General features: G+C 40.7%; 1 protein-coding gene across 1 annotated transcript in view; it reads right to left on the reverse strand.

Annotated features, from left to right (window-relative positions):
• Positions 1–20,658: 20,658 nt before the first annotated feature.
• The window catches only part of LOC102860495, a 69,259-nt gene continuing 62,518 nt past the window's right edge, over positions 20,659–27,399 (reverse strand). The window contains exons 20-21 of the mRNA XM_006902157.1: positions 21,733–21,827; positions 20,659–20,676 (exon numbers count right to left, since the gene is read on the reverse strand). Of these exons, the coding sequence (XP_006902219.1) occupies positions 20,659–20,676; positions 21,733–21,827 (113 nt within the window). The remainder of the gene's footprint in view (positions 20,677–21,732; positions 21,828–27,399) is intronic.

Genomic DNA, 27,399 nt, shown 5'->3' on the forward strand with positions numbered 1-27,399 from the left:
GGGGGGAGGGGTTTGTGCGGGGAGAAGGGTGCAACAATGAATAAATGGAATCCCAAAATCTCTGTAGATGTTCATTGAAATGAAAAATAAACAACCTGAATTTAAAAAAAAAGGAATGCTGAGAGAGTCAGCCTTTTGATTTTCTCACTCCAGCTCCCTGCAGGGAAAGCAGAGACCCCAAAGCTTGTGCAACTCAGTTGGTGACGGGAAGCCTAAAAGGGTAAGAAGGCAGGCAAAAGACAAGACACCTCAGCAGAGCTAAAACTACTACTCACCAGTTCCACAGGACACATCATCTCCGTTCGGGACACATTACCACTAAACTTAGGAGACTCTGGTCACAGCATAAGAAACTTTTAGCAGCTGATGAATCTGGAATCACAGAAACCAAGGAAGCTTTAGATATAAGCTATCATTTCAAGGCTTTCACAATGGGAGATAGGTGATGAAGGGAGTGGGTAGAAGTGGAGGAGTATCTTGATGAATGGTGGAGCAAAGAAATAAATGGGTCAGAGCACTTGAGCCAAGGGCAGGGACAACACCAAAACTAATGGTAAATTCCACAATTTTCACTTTTTCTGTAAAATGCTTATCTTTTGGATACTTCTTTAGATCTGAACATTCAGATTGACATATACTAGGAAGAAGGATTGGCCATCCACTTCCAAAATAGCAAGCCTCTGAAAACCCTATGTACAACAGAACACACACAGAATGACAGAAAGGCAACTGAGTAGTTTGGAAATACAAAGGAAGGGGAACGGTTGTAAGCAGACACTAGTGACTGGAACATGAAATGTGAGATGCAAGTAAGATTCTGCTGAAGATTATCCAAAAACTGAATGGAACAGCACATCAGCAGAGAACTGCCAGAAGTCCAGGGTGGGTTTAGAAGGGGTTGTGATACTAGGGGTATTGTAGCTAATGTCAGATGGATATTGGCTGAAAGCAGGGAGTACCAGAGGATTGTCTATCTGTGCTTCATTGATTATGCAAAGGCATTTCACTGTGTGGACCATACATAACAAATTGTGGCTAACTCTGAGAAGAAACATCTACTAGGGAGATATATTATTAGCCAAAACGTTATAAAGCCAATGAACTACTTTCAACAAGAGAATATTAGAAACATATGCCCAATAGCTGGTATGATCTGCCATTCTGCAGCTTCGTCCTGTCAAAGTGTGGCCTCTTTCAGCTCATCTCGGGGTTTCACATTTCTGCAGGGCACCCATAGCATTTCTGAACCTGTAGATATAAAAGCAAATCCTTGCCCCCCACCTAATAACAAATCCCTTTTTCGATTCATTAGTTAGAAGTTGCTTATAATATATCAGCTCTTCAGAGGATTATAATACCCAATGTCTTTCTGCTGGAATTTCTCCTTGTTCATTGTTGTTGTTGTTGTTATGTGCCGTCGAGTCGCTTGCGACTCATAGGGACCCTATGTACAACAGCCCTACACTCTGCTCTCTCCTGTGCCAATCACATTGTCTCTGACACTTCCATCCCGATTATCCCAGTCACTGAATCAATCCACCTCATAGAGGGCCTTCTCCTCCTGCACTGTCCCTCCACCCTCCCAAGCCTGATGTCCTTCTTCAAGGACTGGTCTCTCCTCACATGTTCAAAGTATTTAGATGGAGCCTCAAAATCATTGCCTCCAAGGAGACACCCGGTTTAACCCTTTCCAAGATGAATCTGTTTGTTTTCCTAGCAGTCCATGGTACTCTCAATACTCTTCTCCAACACCACAGCTCAAAGGCATCAAATCTCCTTCTATCCTCCTTGGTCATTGTCCAACTCTCTGATGCATAACAAGTGATTGCGAAGACCATGGCCTGTATCAGATGCACCTTAGTCTCCAGAGAGTCACCATTGCTCTTCAGTACTTTGGAGAGGTCCTAACAGCAGACTTTCCCCATTTAAAAAATTTAAAGTAAATAAAGCTTTTTGTAAAAGAGTTTGAGGAGATGATATCCTATCTCCCCTCTTCTGTGTCTTCAACATAGTTTGTAAAGTCAAATTAGCCCTTTCTATTATAGCTTGTCCTGCAATAACATAGTAACAGCATATAATTCAACCAATTGTATAACCTGCATAATCCATTTTAACTGATAGTATTCAATTAGTCTATTTACCTGAACTGCTTTTGTATTACAAACACTGCAGAATTTCAGGGATTAGTGGTTTCTTCTATATAACTCGCTAGATAATGTTCTTGTACTAATCTTTCTAACATTTCTAATTTCTCTCTAGTTAGGGGCCACTGCTCCACCCAAATTGGTTTTTTCTGTTTGCCAAGTTAAGGGGAGAACATGAGGAACAGTGACCCTCATTATAAATTTGGATATCTTAATCCTTTTCTTGAAAGATTAAATTTAGGTTTTTGAAAACTAACAGCCCCCTGTTTCCTTTTACTCAGCACCTTACTCCCTACTTGTCAAATAAGGATCTACATTCATTAGTCCAATGATATCCTTTCCCACATTTTCTACAAAGCCCTGAAGGCATGAATCTTTTCCTTATATCTCTACTCTCTCTTCTTTCTTTCTGACAGTCTCTTTTCAAATGTCCTAATTTCCCCACAATTGTAGCATTTAGTTTGAGACAAATTTAAAGTTCATAAGGAAGGTAGACAAAGTAAAATCATAAGAAAGTACAAAAGAAAAACATAGGATAATGGCAAAATCTTCTGCAGATAAGGCCAAGTTCCTCGTTATGCTAATCTCAAGAGGGAGCGATTCAGTTAATACAAACTGAGAACATTGTTGACTCTTAGGGAATGCCTTAGTGCCACAAGGTGACCTTCAGCTTGTATTAAGCCTCCCTCATTTCCTGAGATATTTGGTTTACTATTAAAATATTAAATTTAATATTCCACCTCCCTTGACCAGGCACCATCCTGCATGGTTTCTGAGGGCCTGCACGCTTTGTACTTAAAACCATTTATCTTTGTTTTGTGTTGAGGTCTGTTGGATCTAATGTTTGACCTAACAGTCAACATCTCAGACAGAAATGAGATAATGTGATTACCCCTGTAGGTGTGTTTTGGAAACCTATATAAGCCTTTCCCAGAATATTAAATTTGCTATTTGTCACCAGCAATAGTCTCTTTGCTTCTTCATTTAATTCTCATCCCTTCTTTTGGTGGAACTGTTTCAATATAACGGGATGGATCCCATTATTTGGCGCCAGAAACCAGGGACCTGAGCATGAAGGAAAAGGCATGAAGGACTCTGTGAACATGTAAGGTAGGAAGCTACTGAAATTTCCTTTGGTGAAGGTAAGATCGGAGAAGAGTCTCAGAGATGGGGATTAATCAAGTAAAACGTTGTATACAGAATATGTTAAAAACCCGCAGTGTAAAATTAAATCTCCAACATCTTTATACTTTCAGCTTGTGGAGATTAGTTCGAGATACCTTATACTCTAGGAATGAGTTAGATAAGTTGAAAGTAATCATGTACTAAAAACTGAATCGGGGACGGAGAGAAAGGATGAGATTCCCCCAATATATCCCTCCCTGGAGAAAGGCATGGAAGATGAGGAGTTAAATGAACAAGATCAAATAGATCTTGAGGAGGGGGCTGCTAAATATCATCAAACCTGGCCTGTACCTCCAAACCCTGAAGTGTTTTTTAGCTCCCAAACTGAGGATATATTAGAGAAAGTACTAGAGCTGTTGGAAAAGCTTGAAATGCAGCAAAAGACTGCTGTGACTGTGCTGCCCCCTCCTCCTTTTAATCCAGATCACAAAAAGTTAGAATATCAACAGTCATCTAAATTTTTCGATTTTGTTAAGAAGGTTTCCTAAGAATGGAACTGTATTGCCAGCGCCTTCTCTTACTCTCTCCCTCCCCTCTCCCCTGTACTCTGTGTGTGCAGATACTAACCAAATCTCTTCCATCATCAACGGGAGAGTCCCGAGCAAAACTAAAAGTGTCAGATTCAAAGGCAGTGCTGAGGCTGATTTGTTACTCAACTTTATACTTTATTCCCCTCAGGAAAAGTGTATGAATTAGGAACTGATGTCTTTTGGTTAAGGAACTATGGAAATAATTTTTGAATGTAATAGTCTTAGTAGTCAAAGTTTCCAGGTTCATATTAGAAGTATAAATCAAAAGTTTACTAATGAAATTATTGTTCCTTTTCCTACAAACTGGTTAAATAATTGCTCAACTCTTGCTTCTTCCTTATCATGCATTTCCTAATATTAATAGATCAAAAGTAGGAGGATTTAAAAGTACTGGAGAATATCTGTTTTGAAAAAACATCATTAATCATCAAAGGCTCTCTCTTATTTTTTCTTTAATCAAATTTCTTTTACAGGTCTTGTGGATATATGAGCTAATGTGTCTAATATTAGTAAAAAAATAATTAGCCTCTTAATTGGCCTTTGCAAAAAAATTAACATTAACTCATTCTGAATTAGGATCGTCCCCCAATGTTTGGCAGTCTAACAACATTTATGATTGTACAAAACCTGATGGACCCTTGAAACCTACAGCGTCCCTTTTCAGCAGGAAGTAGCTAAGAGAATATGCCATCCCCTTTTCCTTATGAATTAGGGTGAAATCTCTCTTAGGGCAGTGTGATAGGGAACGGCAAAGGACACACTGACAAAGGAGATTAACCAGAACTGGCTTTGACAAGCACTGTGGCAATGGGGCAATTAAAATAGAATTTCAAGGGGGGAAAAAAGAAGAATGAACTGGGGAGGATGGTAGAGAAAATAGTGCAACAATGAATGAATGGAAACCCAAAATCTCTGTAAATGTTCATTAAAATTAATGAAATTTAATTAAAACAACAACAACAACAACAAACCCCCTGATGGACAAAAGGGTCAAATGCAATTTTATGTGCTGTACATTAGTGCTAATTTATGGGAAAGAAATTTATTAAAACAATTTGGAGCTTTTTTTATCTATCCCTGCTTTGTCAGATGCTTAATTCTAAAGCCTTACACTTAATCCATGCATTTTTGCTGGTATCTACATGCTTAAGTAGTAGAACAGTCATGTAAAGCTCATATAGAACCTGCAACTCCCTTTGGAATTCTCCTTTGTTATTAATAGGAAAAGTAAATACGGTTAAGAATAAGAAGAAAAACGTGTTAACACAGAAATATGAAGAACAGTTGAAAATAATAAGGAGAAAGGTGTTATAGCAGAGGCCTCAAAATGTTTTTGTTAATTGTTTTGTTTTGTTTTTTGTCTAAATTCATTTACTGTCTCCGTGTTCATTGTCTTTTTGTCTTATGTTTAATGTTATAATACTTGAACGCTCATACAATTTAAAAGTTTCAGTAAAGAATAAGAATTGGTAGAGACAAATGTAAGTTAATATCTATATAAATTCTAAATCTCATAGGTGAGGAAACCCCAGGAGCCGATGTTTCAAATGTCTCAAGGCACCAAAGGAGACCTGTTGTCTCAAGAGATCTTTAAGAAATCAGCTCTTGGCATCCTCTACCACCTTCACAAATCCATGCATTTTAGCTGGTATCTACATGCTTAAGTAAAAATTTTTATCTGTTTTAGCCAGTGTTGAAAAATATACATGCCTGTGGCTTGCACTCCAAGTCTGTGCTAGTTGATGTACTTTAAATGAAAGCCTGTAGGAGTAAAAATAGAAACTCTTCACTCTTTGTTCTTTATAGCCTCTTAAATAATGCTTGTCTGTATTGAATCTGGTTATATGAGTATAAACTGCATAGTTTGATAATCACTTTCCTTCTGATAGACTCTTTTCATTTCTTCAAGAACACATCTCCTTATTTCTACCTATGAAAAAAAGGAATATTGGAATATTAAATTCTATGTTGAACCCTCTCCTTATAAATCAGTACAAAAGCTGAATTATATGCTATTTTTTAGCTTTAAAAATGGTCTAACAAAAATGTTAATATTATTAGTAATTCTTCCTATTCAGTAGTTTAAAAATTGCAGTTATTAAGCTGTAGCATTTTATAGTGCTAAACACACATGAAATAACTCAATATATTTAGACTACTGAACAAAATATCACATTGAGAATTAAGTTGAAAGTTTGAGCATGGTATGAAATTCTAAAGATAAAGCAAAATACTTGGTAATAAGCTTTGTGTATCTTTTTCTTCAAAAGGAACACTGAATGATTTCCAAAAATCACTAAAAAATGTTAATTAAATTAGGCCATGTTTGGAACTGACTGTGCAGGACCTTTAACCTTTGTTTGAGATTTTAATTGGAAATAATAATCTTAATTCCAAAAGAGAATTAACTATAAAAGCTCATAAAGTTTTGGAGAAAGTTCAGGATTCTATCTCTTCCTGTTCTCTGTCTTGTATAGATTCCGTTAAATTTATAGGGAAGAGATGTTTTGTCTCAAATGGGAGTTTTTCTTTACAGTCTTATACCATTTCCCCATACTCCCCCAAGGAATAATCAACAGCACCACCTTATGTCAAAATTTTGTAAGTGCAGCTCTAAAGGCTGTCAGTTCTTTTACAATGTTTCAGCTTCATTATCTCTTAAACGGTATGGTTTAATTATTGCTCAAGATAAAGTTCAATTTAATGAACTGTTTATATATTTGGGTACTAAAATTGTAAAACATTGTGTATTTCCACAAAAATTACAAATGTGTGTAGATAAATTAACTAAATTAGATTATTTTCAAGAGTTGCTTGGAGATATAAATTGGATTCGCCTGTATCTTAAATTAACTACATGAGTTAAAACCTCTCTTTGATATTTTAGAAGGAAATAGTAATCCTAATTCACCAAGGGACTCTCAGAAGCCACGTCATTAGCATTGCAGAAAATTCAAGAATCTATAAAGAATTGTTCTTTATCTTGCATTAATTATGACAAAAAAGTTATCATGGTGTGTACTTAATACTGAAAATATACATACTGCAGTTTTATGGCAAGATACACCATTACAATGGATACATTTGTCAAACTCTCCAAAAAAAGGTTTTGTGGCTTTATCCACAGGCTGTGTTTCAATTGGTGAGTCTAGGTAGGAGTCATTGAAATGTTTTAATATAAGACCTTATGAAATCATTGTCCCTTATAATACTTTACAAGTTAATTGGCTATATCAATATTGTTCAGAATGGATGATTGCATTAGCCGATTATCCTAGTCAAATTACTCATCATTATCCAAAAGATAAATTATTATATTTTGCAAAAAAAATTCATTTATACTTCTTAAAGTTTTTGTTAATAAACCATTTTCTGATGCTCTTGCAATATTTACTGATGGATCTTCCAGAGAAAAGACTATTTTTGAATCAATTGGAGACTTTAAAATAGTTGAATGTTCATCTTCAGCACAACAAGCCAAATTAAAAGCTATTAAGCAGAAGAACAAACTGGGGAGGCAACAATGAATGAATGAAAACCCAAAATCTCTGTAAATGTTCATTAAAACTAATTAAATTTAATAATAATTTAAAAAAAGCTATTAAGCAAGTAGTAATAATTTACCCTCAGGCTATATTCTAAAACTATATATATAGTTTTATGTATAAACATCTATCATTTATATAGTTAATGCATTTCCAATTATAAATATTATCAATACAAAAATTCTATGGTTTTATAATTATTTCTTCATATACAATTATTAATTAGACAAAGAGATGGTCATATTTTTGTCAGTCATATTTAGTCTCATTCTTTTTGCCAGGACCTTTAGTGAAATAAATTGGCTAATTAATGTTTAATAAATTTTAAATTAACAAAAGCAAAATAATTTCATTATAGTCATCATGCTAATAGTAAATATTTACATAAAATGTTTCATATTCTGAAAGAAACTGCTAAAGATATTATAAAATCAGGTGAAAAATATTTATCTTTATTACCTATTCCACATTTTAAAGTAAATCCTAGAGGATTATTGCCAAATTTGACATAATTTTGGATTACAATAAAAGGTCTGCCACATACAGACAATGGGGAAACATATAGTGAAAGTATGCTGAAATTAAATAGAAGGATGCATTAACAAAACAATGAAAAAGACCCGATCCTGTGTTAATATGGGGTCGAGGCTATGTTTGTGTTTTTCCACAGAACACTGAAAGTAAAAGGTGGCTTCCTGAAAAGCTGGTATGATTTGCAGAAGATGTCTCGCCTGACAGAAATAAGGTTGATGATATTGCTGACTCTGATAATGAGGATTCAAGCTGAATCTTAAAGGATATATGTTCCAGATCCACCTTTACTTCACCCTGTCACCTGGAGGAAAATGTTACTGCAGATTTGAATTTGTACGACTGGGCTTGATCAAATAAAGTTGAAGCTGAAGGATCAATAGAAGAAATTTGGACTGTTAATCATTGTAATTATCAAACTGAATTATGGAAATTAATAGCAAGTATGGGATCAATATATATTTCCAGTATATCAAAGGACAATTGTAAAGGAGCTTATGTCACAAATGCCAAAGACATGTCTTGAATACCTGAACCATATGTCTTATTAATGGGAAATAATGTGATCACTGGTGATTATCCAAAATATAATGTAAGCTGTTCTCATTGTAAAATCTCTAACTGTATCAGCTATATTGCCAAAGATGACTCAGTTGTTATTCTAAAGAATCCTCCTTTTGTTATGACACAAGTAAAGTTAAATTATATTTGGTATGATGATAAAAGCTTGCAAATTTTAAAAGTTATATAAGTTATCATTAAGAACCAAAAGAGCTATAGGTCTTGTTATTATAGGAATTGTTTCTCTTATCTCTATGCTTGCTGCTGTCTCTACTTCTGCTGTAGCTTTGGCACAAGAAGCTTAAATGACTAAGTTTGTAAATGGGTTAATGCATAATGTGACAAAAATTGGGTAGAGAGTTCCTCAGCGGTCCTGTGGATCTGTCTCTTGCTTCAACAGGGTTTGGACGGAACAGACCCGGCGACCTCCCCCCTTCCAGCCTCCAACTACCCTCCAACTTCACCTCCAGGCGTAACCTCGAGACCATCTCAACCATCTCCTATTTTCAGAATCAGCCAACACCTTTTTTTTTTTGTTAGCCCCAAAACCTCAACCAACTATGAGCTCTCAGAGCCGTCAAAATTATTCTGCTGAAGCAGAAGCTGGCGTCAACCGTCTGGTCAACCTGCACCTGTGGGCCTCTTACACCTACCTCTCTCTGGGTTTTTATTTTGACTGCAATGATGTGGCCTTGGAAGGCGTGGGACATTTCTTCCACATGTTGGCGAATGAGAAGCGCGAGGGTGCAGAGCGGCTCTTGAAGCTGCAAAACCAGCGCAGTGGGTGAGTCCCCTTCCAAGATATCCAGAAGCCATCCCAGGATGAGTGGGGTAAAACATTGGACGCTATTCAAGCAGCACTGGCCTTGGAGAAGAACCTAAACCAGGCCCTTCTGGATCTGCACGCTATGGGTTCCGCCCACACTGACCCCCATCTCTGTGACTTTCTGGAGAACCACTTCCTGGACGAGGTAGTGAAATTGCTGAAGAAGATGGGTGACCATCTGACCAACATTAGAAGACTGGGCGGCCCCCAGGTTGGGATGGGTGAGTATCTCTTTGAGCTTCTCACCCTCAAGCACGACTAGGGGTCAGCGGGGACTTGCAGGGGGGAAACCTCTGCCTCCTCCTGCCATCAGCAGCAAGCTTCTCTATCCCACCCCGATGTAGAATCTTATCCACCCAGAAGCCCCTCACCCAAGCCTTGGACCAAATGAAACAATAAAGCTTTTTGCAACAGTTAAAAAAAAATTGGGCAGAACAAGAAAATGTTGATGAAGTTATGGAATAAAAAGTAAATGCTTTGTTTGATATGGTGAATATATTAGGAAACATGATACAACAAATTAGAATGAAAGGAAAGTTAAGATGTCATGCGGCCTATGACTCTATTTGTGTTACAAAATTAAGATACAATAGCTTAGATAATGATTGGACAAAAATAGCATCTCATTTAAAAGGAATTTAGATGTCTAATAATGCTTCTCTTTTTTTATTTTATTGGGAAAACATAATGGGGTACAAGGAGGTGAGAGTTGGGGGCAGAAGGGTGAGGATGGGCAGGGATGCAGTTACAGAGCTGCACAATTTGGTTGGTGGGGGAGCAGGTGAAGGAAATGAAAAGGATCCACTGGGGACCAGATGCCACAGGGGAATGGTAAGCATATTCCAGTGGTGTTTAAGCCAACTGTCTTATTGATTTGGGAACTGGATGCAGACTCTCTGGCTTCTTCATGCTGAACAGGGGCATAGATGTGAAGCAGGAAAGGGAGGACACTTATCACCTTACTGGTGGTCTTGGGTTAAAGCCGTTTGCCTTCTTGTCACGATCAATAGCCCAAGAAAAAGCATCTGGCCCTACTTGGTATGTGTGGAACTCCTGACACAGATCTCTGATTTTTCTGTGTATGGCAGACAGGAGTCCAGTAACAGAGTGAATCCAAAGGAAGCTTAAAATGCCTGGAGGTAAAATGCCTAAGGACTATTCTGAACAGTGCCTGGGATATTTTATGAGAAAATGGGCTTTTCTGAGGGAGAGAGAGAAGTCAGAAAAGAAGTCTGACAAGGAGAGGGAGAGGGAGAAGGTTAAAGGAAAACTTTTAAAGGAAGGGAACTCTACTGATGACCAGACATAAACACAAAAATGGATAGAAATAGACAACAGAGGATCTATCCCCTCAGTTTATTCAGACATCCCTCCAACCATGCCCCTCATGGGGTAAAGTGTGTCTTAGTATAGGTGTACTCGTGTAAGGCCCAGGCTTGGTTGGAGTCCCTAGAGGATCCCTCAGACTCCACTAAGGCAGATGACAACACTACGGAACTGCGAGTGGGGACCAAATAAAAATCTGTGGCTTCGGAAAACCGTCAGTCATGGAGTCCCTTGACAAGCACTCAGGGCATTCAGTCAGCAGAGATACATACAGAATTGGATAGGAGGGAAAAGGGTGATATGTTACAGTATGAGCCTCTTGACACCATGCAGACTGGTAGTTTCAAGAGAGAGTAAGGGGGCAACACACTCACCTTGAAGGAGGGTGGAGGCACAGCACACATTAACTTATCTCTTGTATATTGGTACTAGATGTAAGGTTGTAAGGTCATGGACTAAAGAAAGGGACCAGACAATAGGAAAGCTAAAGGCAGCTTTATTAAGGGAGCTCCTGGGCCAGGTTCCTTGGTCAGGAAAGGGAGGCTAAGGAAGTAATGCTTAGGATGTATTCAGGCAGGTATTTATAGCAGGGATATGAGGAAGAGGGAAGGATAGGGAGGGGCATTTAATTGTGGATGATTATGGTTCATCTAGGTGGGTGAGGCCATCACATTCTTTTGATTCTTTATTCCCCCTTGGCCTTTGGTTTGGGCTAACAATAGCATTATGCCAAGTTTTTTAATTTAACTCTACTTTACCAACTGGTTTAATCCAGTAACAGTGTTTCTTTACAAACAGAAACAATTACAAAAATGACCTTTTTTTCACGTTTACCCCTCAGATTTTAAGTAAGTCTTTAAATAATGTAATATACTGAGCTTCAGATAATGGGCTCTTCCCCATGACTATCTATCTATCTATCTATCTATCTATCTATCTATCTATCTATCTATCTATCTATCTATCTATCTATCATTCATTTGCTGAGGAGGGGATTTGTTCTCTTTTACTTCTTCCCCTGAATTTTTAGCAACCTTGAGCGGGTAAAGACCTCACGAATCCTATTCTACTGCTTCCCCTGAATTTCTAGCAACCTTCAGGGGGTGAGACCCTCATGAAACCTTTTCTACTCTGCTATTGAATTACTAATAAAATTTAGGGGTGAGATAAACCTCATGAAATTATTTCTACTTTGTCCCTGAATTTCTAATAAACTTCATGGGGTGAGGTAAATCTCATGAAATTTTTTTTCTACTCTGTCCTTGAATTTCTAATAGACTTCAGGGGGGTGAAGTCCTCATGGCCTTGACTTTAATTATCCTGGCCGTTTCATTAACTGCTGAGCGAATTCCCTTTTGTTTTCCCAGTGTTTGCAAGAAAGAAGGAGAGAAACTACTGCCATTTTGGGTTCCTGTTTGAGCACTAAACTGTTGTCGACTGCGTTGAATGATTGAGATAGGGACACAGAGAAATGAGTGGGAGATCAGTTAGTGAAGGCAGGGAGAATACAGCTCCAAAACTGCAGCTATGAGTCTACAGTCTCACTTGCCTTTATTGAAAAATTCCAGCAAATAAATCACAGAGATTTTTTTTACTAATGAAGCTAAGTATTTCTCTGCTAACATACTTTTGCTTATCTCAGGAAGGGTGAAACCACAAGGACAAACTGAGAAGTGATGGGCGATACCTAGTTTGCCAAGAGTGCCTATCTCCTGTGATCTGTGTCAGGAGAAACATCACCTTGTTCTGTGTAATCTGTTACTACAAGAGGAATTCCACCTTGTTTTGTGTCTCCTTCAGTTCCTGAGCACACATTTGGTTTAACATTTGGCTTCCCACACTAAAGTGCACCTGATTAACACATGATCTTTTCCATTATTTGTTATGTATATGAAAATCAGACAATGACTAAAGATGACAGAAGAATTGATGCTTTTGTGTTGTGATGTTGGAGAAAAGTTTTGAATATCTCATGGATTGCCGAAAGAATAAACATGTTTTGGAAAAAGGGCAAACAGGATACTCCTTAGAGGGAAGGATGATTAAATTTCATCTGTTTGGGCATATTATTTGGAGGAGTCTGTTCCATCTCCCACAGAGCAGCTGGTGGACTCAAGCCAATGACCTTTTAGTTAGTAGCTCAGCAATTGTGGCATTACATCACCAGGTCTTATTAGGATCTTTTTAGGAGATAGTAAACTGTATGGTGGTCCAAACAAAAGGTTGACTGTTCTGAGGGAGAAAGACCTGGAGATACACTCTTATAACAATTCTTGTTCTTAGATTCCACTGAGTCAGTTCCAACTCTTTACTTTATGTGCAACAGAATGCTGTGCTGGCTGGTCCTTCACCATCCTCAAAATTATTGTTCTACCCCATCGTTGCCTAGACTCTATCACTCTACCTCACTGAATGTTTTCCTCTACATAACCAAGCATGATGTCTTTCTCTAGGCACGGGTCCCTCTTAATCATGTGTCCAGATGCCCATGAGCTATAGTCTCACAATCCTTGTTTCTAAAGAACATTCTGATGGTCTTTTAAAAAAACTTTTATTGGGAAAAACATGTTGGGGATACAAAGAGGTGAGGGTTGGGAGCAGAAGGGTGAGGATGGGCAGGGATGAAAATTGCAGGGATGCAGTTTCAGGGCTGCACAATTTGGTTGGTGGGGGGAGCAGGCGAAGGAAATGAAAAGGATCCAGTGGGGACCAGATGATACAGGGCAATGGTAAGCATAGTCCAATGGTGATTAAACAAACTGTCTTATTAACTTATGGGTTTCTCATTTGGGAATTGGGCACAGACTCTCTGGCTTTTTCATGCTGAACAGGTGCATTGATGTGAAGGGGGAAAGGGAGCACACTTTATCACCTTACTGGTGGTCTTGGGTTAAAGCTGCTTGCCTTCTTGTTCTGTTAGAAGATATTTTCCTGTCATTTGCTCCCCTCTGGACTGCAAAGTGTTTTCCCAGGTGGGTCCAGTGGGGATGGCTGGTTGAACCCAGAGGCTCCATCCTCCTTTGCTTCCTTAGCTGGCAGTTGTATTTCCTTTTTGTCCCTGGCACTGGGTTCAGGGTCAGGTCTGGAGTAAAACTCAGTATTAAGGTTACCTATAGGAAAGGGAACAAACCTAGAGAGAACAAACTTGTGAGTTACAAATAGAAGGGCTTTGGGGTGTTGTTTTCAGGTTTACTGGGGGAGAGGGTGGCGGAAATTAGCCTAGATAAAATTCTCTGGATACCCTAGGCATTTTTCCCCCATCCAAGGGTCAGATGGCACAGTCTGGGGACTGAGGAGCTCACCCTGAGGGCTGTGATGGCTCGCCCCAAGCCAAGGGCCGAAGACAGCCCGCCCCGGGCAGAGGGCTGTGATGGCTCGCATCAAACTGAAGGCTGAAGACAGCCCGCCCTGCCAAAGACAGCCCACCCCCGGGCAGAGGGCCATGACAGCTCACCTCGAGCCAAGGGCTGAAGACAGCCTGCCCTGGGCAGAGGGCTGTGATGGCTTGCCCCGGGCCAGGGACCGAAGACAGCCCATCCTGAGCAGGGCAACACCCCGCAGGGGTTGGCTGGTACACTCCCCTCCAATTGCCCCCACCACAGTGTGGTTCCCTTGCCTGACTGAGCACTATGTGTCCAAGGACAGCGTCTCCAATTCCAGCACTGCCACTTTTACCCCCCCCCATAAGTAGTCATACTATAATTTGAAGTAGGTGTCACTGACCTCCCCCTTTATAAATGGCAAAGGGAACCTGAGAGTTGTTAACAGACTCCCCCCAGGTCTAAACAGCTTTTGGAAGAAGCATTCAACAGATCGAAATATGTGGTGCATTTAGGATGTCGGTCCTCTTGGACATGCTGCCACTGTTAAGTGTCATCAAGTAGACAACTCACAATGACCTTCAACAATCCACTGTATGGGTGATCATTTTCTCTGGACTGTCCAAGGAAACCCAAACCTGCAGGCGGCGGGCACTCGTCATCTCCATGCGGCGGCCAGCGGGAGCGCGTCTCATCTTCTACACAGGCGGCGCACATCATCTCCTGCGTGGGTGGCCAGTGGGCGCCCGTCATCTCTCGCTTTCCCCGCCACCACTATCTTGGCTCCAAGAATTCTCCCCAGAACAAGTCCACTTTGCAGCAGTGTGGCGGCTCCGCTGCACCAGTCCTGGGGAGGCCCAGTGCCCACCATCCATCCTGGGTGAGGGATTCCATAGGTTCTGGCTGTGGGAGCTACATGGAGCTGCAGTGGCATTGCAGCACAGTGTGGGCTCTGCAGGAGGGAGTTGGGAGCTGTGAGACTCACCCATTCCTCCTTGGGAATCCTTGAATTCCTGTTGTTGAGCCTTGATCTTTACTGAAGACCAGTCATCAACTGTTTAACTGTTCAATTATCAATAAACAGAGGTCTGTAGAAGGCCCTAGTGGCCCTGCTCCAAGTGGTCCACTGCTCCTGCAGCTCACCACATTGTCTTTTCCTCCACCGCCATCTTGGATCTCAATAATGATTTTCTTGACTTGTATGATTTGCTCCAAAGAATTATAGAAATGCAGAATACCCCAGATATAAATATTTCCCTGGCTAAACAAGCTAGTATAATATTTGAAAATCTGAAAAACTGGTTTCCTTCAGTAACTTAATATAGAAATCTTCTTTTTATGATTGTTGCTCTTTGTATTGTTATAATAAGTATACTATGGATTCTCCCTTATAGTGGTCAAGCGAGAGAACTGGTGTGTAAAATGCATTGAATTCAACTTAAGGCCCTCCCCAGACAAATGCAGGATGTGTAGCCAATGACAGGTAAGGAAAGAGATTCGCTCCTGATCCTAAGACAGGGAGTAGAATAAATTGCTATTATCCCCATGACGGGAAACTTGAGTTTGAGTTCTCTTATCCACCTAAGTCAGGCAACATCCCATATTTTATTATATTAGAAGGCAGGAACTGTTGGGGGCCTGACTAACTTGCAAAGCAAGATTAGCACTGCATTGTAAAACCAGCAGGACTGATTTCATCTTGGCTAGAACATCTGCTTGGCAGTAAATAATTTGAGGAAGCAGGATGCTAATGAATTGGGAGTGACCATAGGTCTCAGACTTCGAGGAACGGGATGCTATTTATCCTCAGAGACTCTTTGTTCCTCAAAGCACACAATAAGGCATTCAGGAAGATATCTTTGTTTTGTGTTGAGGTCTGTTGGAGCTAATGTTTGACCTAACAGTTAACATCTCGGACGGAAATGAGATAATGTGATTACCCCTGCAGGTGTGTTTTGGAAACCTAAATAAGACTTTTCCAGAATATTAAATTTGCTATTCATCACCAGTGATAGTCTCTCTGCATCTTAATTTATCCTCGTCCCTTCTCTCAGTGGAACTGTTTTGATATAACGGGCTTGACCCTGTTACAAGATCAACATAATGAAATCTGTTGGATTTGTCTACAATGACAAAGAAAATTCAGAACTGGAGGTAATAAAAATAATACCCATCAAAATAGCTAATCACAAGATTAACTACTTGGGTGTAGCTCTAACTAGAAACACAAAAGACCTATACAAAGAAAATGAGAAAAAATTACTCCAAGAAATAAAAAGAGACCTAGAAAAATGGTTGAATATACCATTCTCTTGGACAGGAAGACTCAATATGAAAATGACAGTTCTACCAGAGGCAATCTACATGTTCAATGTAATCCCAATACATATACCAATTCTTTTATTCAACAAGAAGGAAAAGGCAATTTCCAATTTTATCTGGAATGGAAAGAGACCCCAAATAAGAAAAGAACTCCTGGAAAAGAGAAATAAGTTAGGAGTTATTTCAGGCCCAGATCTCAAATCTCCTACACAGCTTTGGTTTTCAAAACAACATGGTGCTGGCAGATTGAGAGAGACACAGATCAAAGGAATAGAATTGAGAACCCAGAAATCAGCTCTTATACCTATGGTGAGCTGATGTTTGACAAGGATATGAAACCTGTTAAGTGGGGAAATGAAAATCTCTTTAACAAAGGATGGTGACAACATTGGATAATGATCTGTAGAAAATTCAGGCAACACCCACACCTCACAGCATACACAAAATCCAACTCAAAGTGGATCGAGGACCTAGGAGTAACACCAAGGAAGATAAACGTCATCAGAAAAAAGCCTGGAAGAACTCTAGATGCCCTAATCCACAACATGAACAGTCTTCCAAGCACCCTGAAAAACTGACAACCAGAAGATTTAAAAAAGATGAATGGGCCCTTCTAAGATACAAATCCTGATGCATGTCCAAAAGCTTTTCTAATAGGGTCAAAAGGAAAGCCACAGTTTGGGGAAACTTTGGTAATGATAAGGGACAAGTTAAACAACCCAGTCGCCAAGTGGGCACAGTATATGAACATCTACTTCACCAAAGAAAACATTCAGGTGGTCAACAAAACATGAAGAAATGTTTTAAATCTCTAGCTCTAAAAGAAATGCACATCAAAACAACTAGGAGATATCATCCCACACCAGTAACAATAGCAAAGTTCATTAGAGGAGCAAACCACAAATGCTGAGGAGTTTGTGGAGAAATTGGAAACCTTATTCACTGTTTGGGTGAGAGTAAAATGATATAACCTCCCAGAAGGCAGTATGACACTTTCTCAAAGAGCTGGAAATAAACATACCATTTGACTCAGCAATTGTACTACTGAGAATATACCCTAAGGAAACTAGAACTGCCACTCAAGCAGATATATGCACACTCATGTTATTGCAATAGCAGAGATAGAAGTCACCCAAGTGTCCATAAAAAAAAATGAGTGGATAGGGAAGCTGTAGTATATTCACACAATGGAATACTGCACAACACTAAAAAACAAGGAACTCATAAAATATTATACAAAAAGGGTGACCCTGAAGAACATTATGCTGAATGAAATATCTCAATCATAAAAGGACACATACTTCATAATGCCACTGTTATAAAACAGGACTGACATGAGGTTGGGGAAAACCAGGAAAAGAAAGGATAAGTAATGTACATTGCATTGAAATAGATGGGGGAAGAGATGTCTAAAAGAAATATATGATTAGGTATTATTTGCATGACAGCAGTCCACAATAAAAGGTTCATTGCAAAGTGGACTGAGAGCCAGGAGGGAGAGAGGAAAATGTGCAACAATGAAAGAATCTTTTTAAAAAAAATTATTAATTTCAGTGAAAATTTACAGATTTTGGATTTCCATTCATTCATCGTTACACTTTTCTCCCCTCCCAACCCTCCCCCCTAGTACACTACCCTCTTGGAAAAGTAAAAGAAAAATTCTTTCATTGTTTTACAATCCCTCCCCCCAGGTCCACTCCACTCCACAGCCTTTGCTCTGGACTCCAATCATGAAAAAAAAATCCCTAATAATTTTCCCTCTTAAGCAGTTTTCTCCCTCATCTGTTTCAATTCAGTATACGAAAGTATCTTTTGAAAGAGAAAAACAAACTGAGGTTGGGGCAGGGAGAAAAATGTGCAATAATGAATGAATGGAAATCCAAGTTTTCTCCAAACTTTTGTTAAAATATCAATAAAAAAAATTTAAACCCCCCCCCCCCAAACTGGCTTAAATGTCTGGATTTGCTGCCCTGATATATGCTGCTAGGTCACTTGAATGGGAGGGGAATAGCTTCTAAGATACCCAGGGTTTCTTCTTTATTTTTGATAGCTTTTCCCTCTGAGGTGAGCAAGCCCCTCTCTTGATATATCTGTCCATGTACATGCGTGGGGTCAAAGGCATTCCTGTGTAAACATTGATTCTCTTGTCTCTTTCCCTACTTCAGAGTTTATGCCAGGGCAATAATTTCAGTCTTTTGTGCAGAAGTTCTAACAGGCAGAGCCTGGGCCCAGATGATTTCTTTATTGGTGGTCACTACCTCTCCTGCTTTTTGATTCCTTGTTCTGCACAGCTGCTCTTATCAGAGAAGAGAGTAGCATCGACTTCCTCAAGGGGAACATCCTTCAGGTCAGGGTGGCTGGGTTCTGGCATTCATGCATGACTCTTTCAGGATCATCATCATCAGACAACAATGGAGCAGGGTTGATGGTTTTGGCCCTGGATAAAAGTCACCCTTGGCTGGTTGATCAACAAGCTCACCACTGATGAGGTGCAGCCAATCCTGGGGGGTTGGTCTCAGCCCAGACTGGAGGATACAAAGGCTGCAATTTCTGGAGAAAAGAACTTACAGGGTGTTTACCTGATTTGGTTTTGTTTAGAACCAACCGGTATTCTTTGGACAAGGAAGTGATAATAGTCAGTTGACGGGCCATAGGCAGTGTCACAGTCAGGCCCTCCAAAAAGAATGAGTTAGTGGCTCTCAGTTTCAGCAACAGATCACAGCTTATTAAAGGGAGAGATCCCTGGAAACTACAAGGAATCAATATATCGCTTGTTTATGCTCTAAGTAAACCTTCTTTTGAGATTATGTCTTTTGACAAGTCTACTTTTAACTGATAATTCAGCTTTCATGTCCACCAAAAATTAAAAAGGGTGGCCCAAAACATTGTAATTACCATGGACTCTTTGGGGCTCAGAATGGCATTCTCATAGAGTGAAGACCAGAACTTCCAAGGTTTTCTCTGAGCCCTGATAGGGGCACTAATTTTTTTAGTGCCCATACTTCCTACAATGGCACATTGGTTTTTTGCCAGTCGTGGGTGCCTGGACTTTGCTTTTTCTCCTTTTTGCGAGGATCTGTTATGTTGCCTTCCATTGGCCTCATGCTGAGCCTGAAAGGTGGCAATGGTCACTCTTTCTACCTTCTATCCCCTTTTTCCTCTGGGGGTTCCCAATTTTTAAAGACTGCAGTATTGCCACTAGCTCTTACCTGGTGTTTCCCTCCAATCTTTCAATTCTCTGCAATTTTTTTTTAATGTTGGGGGCAGACTGCACCACAAAGATTAAGTTTCATGCCTGTACATTTTCAGCTGTTGAGTATTAATTGGGGTTTATAACCTATAGGCCTTAAGGAGACATTTAAGAAAGCCACCGGGGACTCATCTGACCCTGTATGACAGTGCTTACTTTGGAGAGATTGGTGAGCCTCTGGACAGCCTTCCTGAGTCCCTGCAGCAGAGCCTGTTGGTAGGTGTTGAGAGACTTCTTACCTCTACTAGTGTTGGGGTCCCACTTTGGCTTGGCTGGAGAGTCGGGAGGATTTGCACTTCTCAGGCCTCCTGTTCCAGCCCCATGGCTCCTACTGGCCCAGGGACCACTTTCCCAACTTCTGCTAGAATCCTATCCCGTTCATCTGATGTAAATAGAATCTGCAATAGCTGCTAGTAATCATTTCAGGTGCACAAAATTCAGTTAATAAAGAGATCCCAGTTTATTCCGATGGCACAGAAGGGTAGGACAATGTCCTGCAAGTCACCCTGGTCTTTCAGGTGCTCGAGCTCACAGACCAGGAAGACAGATAATCAGCACAGGGACGGGTGCGAGGCAGCCTCAGAGAGTGAAAGGAGGGGTACTTGCTCTAGCAGCAGAGCAATAGGGAAGGAGGACTCCTCAGAAGGTCACAGAAGGCGTGCAGGATAGAGTTGATGGACCTGGAAGATGCCAAAGGTGTGAGAATCTGGACATCATGTGACTTAAGGGCAGAAAAACGTGACTCAAAGCTCCTTATCTGAGAAACGAATTTGCCTGGGAGTGAGTGGGGCTGGTGGGTGAAGGAAGATGTGGGCAAGAAGTAATTGGGCCTCCTCTTGTAAGGGACAGAGGCTACAATAGTCAATGGTAGAGAGAATGATATGGCAAACCAAACCATAAGTTTCTCTGGAGAATAGAAAGCAGGCAGAATGAGGCCTGAAAAGACACCTTTTGTCAAAGCAATAAGTACACGAATGCACAGAAGGTGTTAGATGATGTAAGAACGTATGTAATCGCCTAATTAAAATGGACAAAGTTGGCAACCCAACATCAGACAGACAAAAGACGCCTAAAATACTTGGAGGGACAGACGATACAGCTTCCCTCGCCAGCAGACCCTACACTATCAGGACTCTCTGAGGGTGGAGGTGGAGGTGTGTGGACACACAGATCAGACAAAATGGCTTCCTAGAGCAGAGGACCTCGCTTTATCAGGATCATCTGAGGGGAATCCGGGTCACATCCAACCTCTTCCTCAACGTGAAGGAGAAGGGGAGCCCTGTGTTGCATCCAACCCTCCCTGATCTCCACCTGATGACTGCAATCACTGACCAGACACAGAATGAACTAAAATTCTTACCTCTCGAGAGTCTTGTAGAAAGTCCTTGAGTCTATTCGAAGTCTCTCAGGCAGAACGGACTGCCTCCTGCCCTTTCCTGAGGCCCTGGAACCAAATCTGTTCACATGCCTTCTGGGTAGGATATGGCACACCTACCCCCTAGGAGGTGCAGAGGGTTTTTGCTATGTCTCTGTATGTTTCTGGGGCCTCCAAAATGTTGTGCTGAACAGATTAAGGAAGTAAACAGCAGGACTACAGGTGAGGTCCTTGATTAGCTGTGCAGCAAGGGGCCCCAGCAACAAGGCAGGATCACCTGCCCTCTGGTGTCAGTTAGGAGGTTATTATACTCTTGCTTGTCCCAGGTGCTGGGATACCTGTTACAGCTTTCTGCTATTGAAACACTTCAAGGCACAGAAATACATGGACAGCTTTTTCCTGTTGAAACATTTCAAGGCTACACAGATTGCAAAACATCTACCTTTTGAGATATGTACAACAGCATTTACTGTTTGGGAAGTAACTTAAAAGCTTTGAGGCTTAGGATAGAAATTTTCCACCCAGGGGATAAGTTATAAAATGCAATCTGTTTGGCTTCTCAGTGTTAAGTGCATGGCACGTGGCTGGGTACAGTTGTCACTCAGTAAATGTCACTGTTGTTACTATGAGCTGTCAGAACAGTGACTGTGTGTCAGACTCGCTCAGTGGCTGCAGCTGAGTTTCCTTCTTTGTGCCGTGGTCTCCCATCAGTGGAATGGGTTCATTTCCCAAGTCCTTCTTAGGTAGGATATTCTTAGAAACCCCACCCTAACTGAGCAGGGTCCTCTAGCTGAAGGGCAGGAGAGGGGACACCTACCTTCTTGGCCTTCTCCTTGGCCTTGTCTAGGGCCTCCAGGGCACGGCTCGGGGCCTGGTGTGCCCTCTCGGCCTCAGTACGAAGCCGCTCAGCTGCTGCTCCATTGGAGACAGCTGGGCTTCAGCCACATGCCTCTCACTCTCCATGAACAGCATCTCCAGCTCAAGTAGTGCACGACGCAGGACATCTGGGCTCCAAGGACGTCTGGATCCTGAAGATGTCTGGATTCTCAGATTGTCCAGACTCCAAAGATGATCTTCTATTTTGGCCCAAACGTGTGTGAAAGTCCCATTGTTTTGAACCCTTAGACTCTGTATTTTCTACTGACCTGACAGAGCCTGACCCCTGAAAGTTCTGAATTCCCCTTGATATTTCAAACACTGCATCCTGCAAGCTGTGTGGCCTAGGACAAGTGACTTAATCTCTTACTTGGCCTCAGTTTCTTAATCTGTAAAATGCCCCCCCACCCCACTTGATAAATGATTTTAAGTACAAAGCGTGCAAGCCCTCAGAAACCGTGCAAGATGGTGCCTGGTCAAGGGAAGCAGAATATTAAATTTAATATTTTAATAATAAACCAAATGATATCTCAGGAAATGAGGGAGGCTTAATACAAGCTGAAGGTCACCTTGTTGCACTAAGGCATTCCCTAAGAGTCAACATTGTTCTTCGTTTGTATTAACTGAATCCTTCCCTCTTGAGATTAGCATAACGAGGAACTTGGTCTTATCTGCAAGACTTCACCATTATCCTATGTTTTTCTTTTGTACTTTATGATTTTACTTTGTCTACCTTCCTTATGATTCTGAATAAATACCCAGAGAGGCGTGGCTTGGGGCCTTAAGTCATGGGAACTGTGGGCCCCCTCTTTTTCATGCTCTCTGTTCTATATCATTCCTGATAATCTGTCTCATTATTAATAATTATAAAAATACTGTACCCTTGGTCTGCAACATTCCGGTGCCCAAAAAGGGACAAGGTAGTGATTTCTCTTTGGATAAGGTGGTGGTCTTTCTTTCTCTTTTCGAGAAGACACCAGGAACCAAAAGGGAATTCGCTCAGGGAAAGTAAAATTTTTGGGAAAATTAAAGACAGCATTATGAAAGAATCCTCACTCCTTGGCAGTTAAGGATAGAATTAGAAAAAATTTCATGAGGATTCTCTCACCCCTCAATGGACAAAGTCGAGGGAAGAATTAGAAAATATTTCATGGGAGTTTCCCATCCTCTGTCTGAAGTGAACTGCTTAAAAGGCCAGAGGTAAAATTGAAAAAAAAAAAAGGAGTCATGGGAAACAGCCCATCTTCTGAAGCTCAGTACCTTACATTAATTAAAGAATAACTTAAGAACTCAGGATTAAGAGAATAGTTATTTTTGCAGTTGTTTCAGTATGTGCAGAAACAGTGTCACTGGTTCAAACTGGTAAATAAAGCACAGTTAAATTTAAAAACTTGGCAAAATATTGTGCAAGCTTTATAAAGAGAACAGACCACTAAGAGCTTTGTAAAGAATGGTGAAACAATATTTGCAGGATTGTACTCATAATAAAAAAAATTTGCAAAGAAAGATGGCTGAATCCTTGCATGAATCTGAATTAAGTAATACTAAATTAAAAGAGGTTAAAGCTGAAGTTGAGAAACAGCCTTTGCCACTTATAGAAAGAGCTTATCAAAAGGCAGATGTGATTCCTGTTTCGGTTTGCTTACTGTGTGATTTGATCTCTATGGCTTTAAAACCATTAAGGTCGGAAGAGGAGATATCTGAAAAGTTAGAAGAAAAAAAACCTCTTCAGAAGAAAGTGATAGTGAATCTGATACAAAGGAGGATTAATATTCTCCACCTCCAACTCCAGAGGAATTGAGTGATATAATTCAGAATGATAGTCCTTATGAGAAATTAAGTAATCAAGTTTTGGAATTTTCTAATAAAATAGACAAATTGGGTTCTTGTAATGAGATATATTGTTGTTGCTATATGCCGTCGAGTCGTTTGCAACTCATAGCGACCCTATGTACAACAGCCCTAAACCCTGCTCTATCTTGTGCCAATCTCATTGTCTCTGACACACCCATCCCGATTACCCCAGTCACTGAATCAATCCACCTCATAGAGGGTCTTCCCCTCCTGCACTGTCCCTCCACTCTACCCAGCATGATGTCCCTCTCTAAAGACCTGTCTCTCCTTACAACATGTCCAAAGTATGTCAGACGAAGCCCCAGAATCCTTGCCTTCAAGGAACAGCCTGGTTTAACCCTCTCTAGGATGAATCTGTTTGTTTTCTTGGCAGTTCCTGGTACATTCAATACTCTTCTCTAGCACCACAGCTCAAAGGCGTCAATTCTCCTTCTGTCCTCCCTAGTCATTGTCCAACTCTCTGATGCATAACAAGTGATTGCAAAAACCATGGCCTGTATCAGGCACACCTTAGTCTCCAGAGAGACACCGCTGCTCTTGAGTACTTTAGAGAGGTCCCTAACCGCAGATGTTCCCATCGCAATACGTTTTTTTGATTTCCTGGCTACTGGTGCCAAGAGTGTTGACCGTGGAGCCGAGGAAACTGAAGCTGTGAACAATTCCAATCTCTTCGCCATCCATCCTGATGCTACCAATTGGTCCAGTGGTGAGAATTTTTGTCTTCTTGACATTGAGCCTCAGTCCATATTGAAGGCTGCAGTCCTTGACCTTCTGCAGTAAGTGCATGAGGCCCTCCTCAGTTTCAGCAAGCAAGGTTGTGTCATCTGCATAACGCAGATTGTTGATAGATCGTCCACCAATCCTAACACCACGCCTCTCCTCATAGAGCCCCGCCTCTCGGATAATCTGCTCTGCATACAGGTTGAAAAGGTATGGAGACAGGACACATCCCTGACGTACACCCTTCCCAATTTTGAACCATGCAGTGTTGCCCTCTTCTGTTCTGACGACTGCCTCTTGGTCCAAGTATAGGTTTCGCATTAGCACGATTAAATGTTCTGGGATTCCCATTCTTCTCAGAGTCAGACACAGTTTGTTATGATCCACGCAGTCAAATGCCTTTGCATAATCAATGAAACACAGATAGACATTCTTCTGGTATTCTCTGCTTTCAGCTAAGATCCATCTAACATCAGCTACAATATCCCTAGTACCACGACCCCTTGTAAACCCAGCCTGGACTTCTGGAAGTTCTCTGCTGATGTACTGTTCCAGTCGTTTTTGGATAATCTTCAGTAGAATCTTCCTTGCATGTGAAATCAATGATATTGTTCTGTAGTTTCTGCACTCAGTTGGGTCGCCCTTCTTTGGGAATGAGGTATATTACCGAAGTAAACATACAGCACCTTCAGCAGCAACTGTTCCAGATTCCATGTTATTTAGTAATATGAATCATGCTCTGGTGGGAGTGACTACTTTTGAGAAGTTTTTAACAGCCATGTCTAGGGTCTTGTAACAGGCAAAGCAAGATGATTTATCTAATTGGGGGAAAGGAGCTTCTGTGTTTCCAGTAACAATTCAGGATATGCCTCCTGAACAAGAATACCCCCAAGGGTTTCAATTGTATCAACATCAGTCGTTATCTTATAAGACTATTAAAGAATTAAAGCAAGCCATAGTTCCTTATGGTATGCATTCTCCCTGTGTAAGAGGCATATTACAAGGATTAGCTACAGAATTTAGATTAATCCCTTATGATTGGGAGTCCATGGTCAGGAGGGTTTTGGAATCTGGAGCATATTTACGGTTTAGAACTTGGTGGACTGATGTAGCTACAAATATGGAGAGGATTAATTTATCTAGAAATCCTCCTGTTACTGTTACTGCTGATCAATTGTTGGGGAAAGGTCAATGGCTTGGAGTACGAGCTCAGTTACAATATTATGCTGCTGTGACTGTACAAGTCAGGCTTTGCTGTATGCAAGCCTGGGATAAAGTAGAAAGTGTTTTTTAATACAAAGGGAAATCAGGTAAATAAACTAATTGAATACTATCAGTTAAAATGGATTATGCAGGTTATAAAATTAGTTGAATTATATGCTGTTACTATGTTATTGCAGGACAAGCTATAATAGAAAGGGCTAATTTGACTTTATAAACTATGTTGAAGACACAGAAGGGTGGAGATACGATTCATGCCTTCAAACTCTTTTACAAAAAGCTTTATTTACTTTAAATATTTTAAATGGGGAAAGTCTTCTGTTAGGACCTTTCCAAAGTATTGAAGAGCAAGGGTGTCTCTCTGGAGACTAAGGTGCATCTGATACAGGCCATGATCTTCACAATCACTTGTAATGCATCAGAGAGTTGGACAATGATCAAGGAGGAGAGAAGGAGAATTGATGCCTTTGAGCTGTGGTGTTGGAGAAGAGTATTGAGAGTACCATGAACTGCTAGGAAAACAAACAGATTCATCTTGGAAAGGGTTAAACTGGGTGTCTCCTTGGAGGCAAGGATTCTGAGGCTCCACCTAACATACTTTGGACATGTTGTGAGGAGAGACCGGTCCTTGGAGAAGGACATCATGCTTGGGAGGGTGGAGGGACAGTGCAGGAGGGCAAGGCCCTCTATGAGGTGGGTTGATTCAGTGACTGGGACAATCGGCTTGGGTGTGTCAGAGACAGTGTGATTGGCACAGGACAGAGCAGAGTTCAGCGCTGTTGTACATAGGGTCGCTATGAGTCTCAAGCGACTTGATGGCACATAACAACAACAACAACAATGAACAAGGAGAAACTTCAGCAGAAAGACATTGGGTATTACAATCCTCTAAAGAATTGAATCAGCCTATATATTATCAGCAATTTCTAACTAATGAATCGAAAAAGGTGTTTGTCATTAGGTGGGGTGTGAGGGTTTGCTTTTATATCCACAGGTTCAGAAGTGCTGTGGGTGCCCTCCAGAAATGTGAAACCCCGAGATGAGTTCAAAGAGGCCACACTTTGACAGGACGAAGGTGCAGAATAGCAAATCATACCAGCTATTGGGCATATGTTTCTAATATTCTCTTGTTAAAAGTAGTTCATTGGCTTTATAAAGTTTTGCCTAATAATATATCTCCCTAGTAGGTATTTCTTCTCAGAGTCAGCCACAGTTTGTTATGGTCCACACAGTCAAACATCTTTGCATAATCAATGAAGCACAGAGAGACATTCCTCTGGTACTCCCTGCTTTCAGCCAATATCCATCTGACATTAGCTACAGTATCCCTAGTACCACAAACCCTTCTAAACCCACCCTGGACTTCTGGCAGTTCTCTGCTGATAAGCTGTTCCAATCATTTTTGGATAATCTTCAGCAGAATCTTGCTTGCATCTCACATTCCATGTTTTAATCACTAGTGTCTGCTTACAACTGTTCCTATTCCTTTGTATTTCCAAACTACTCAGTTGCCCTTCTGTCATTCTTTGTGTGTTCTGTTGTACATAGGGTTTTCGGAGGCTTGCTATTTTGGAAGTGGATGGCCAATCCTTCTTCCTAGTGTATGTCAATCTGAATGTTCAGATCTAGAGAAGTACCCAACAGATAAGCATTTTACAGAAAAAGAGAAAAGATATCCCTTACTGTGGAATTAACCATTAGTTTCGGTGTTGTCCCTGCCCTTGGCTCAGGTGCCCTGATCCACTTATTTCTTTTCTCCACCATCCATCAAGATACTCCTCCACTTCTACCCACTCCCTTCATCACCTATCTC

The sequence above is a fragment of the Elephantulus edwardii genome, unplaced genomic scaffold (assembly GCF_000299155.1).
Source record: "Elephantulus edwardii isolate Elephantulus edwardi_28Jun2011 unplaced genomic scaffold, EleEdw1.0 scaffold00374, whole genome shotgun sequence".
Lineage (NCBI taxonomy): Eukaryota > Metazoa > Chordata > Mammalia > Macroscelidea > Macroscelididae > Elephantulus > Elephantulus edwardii.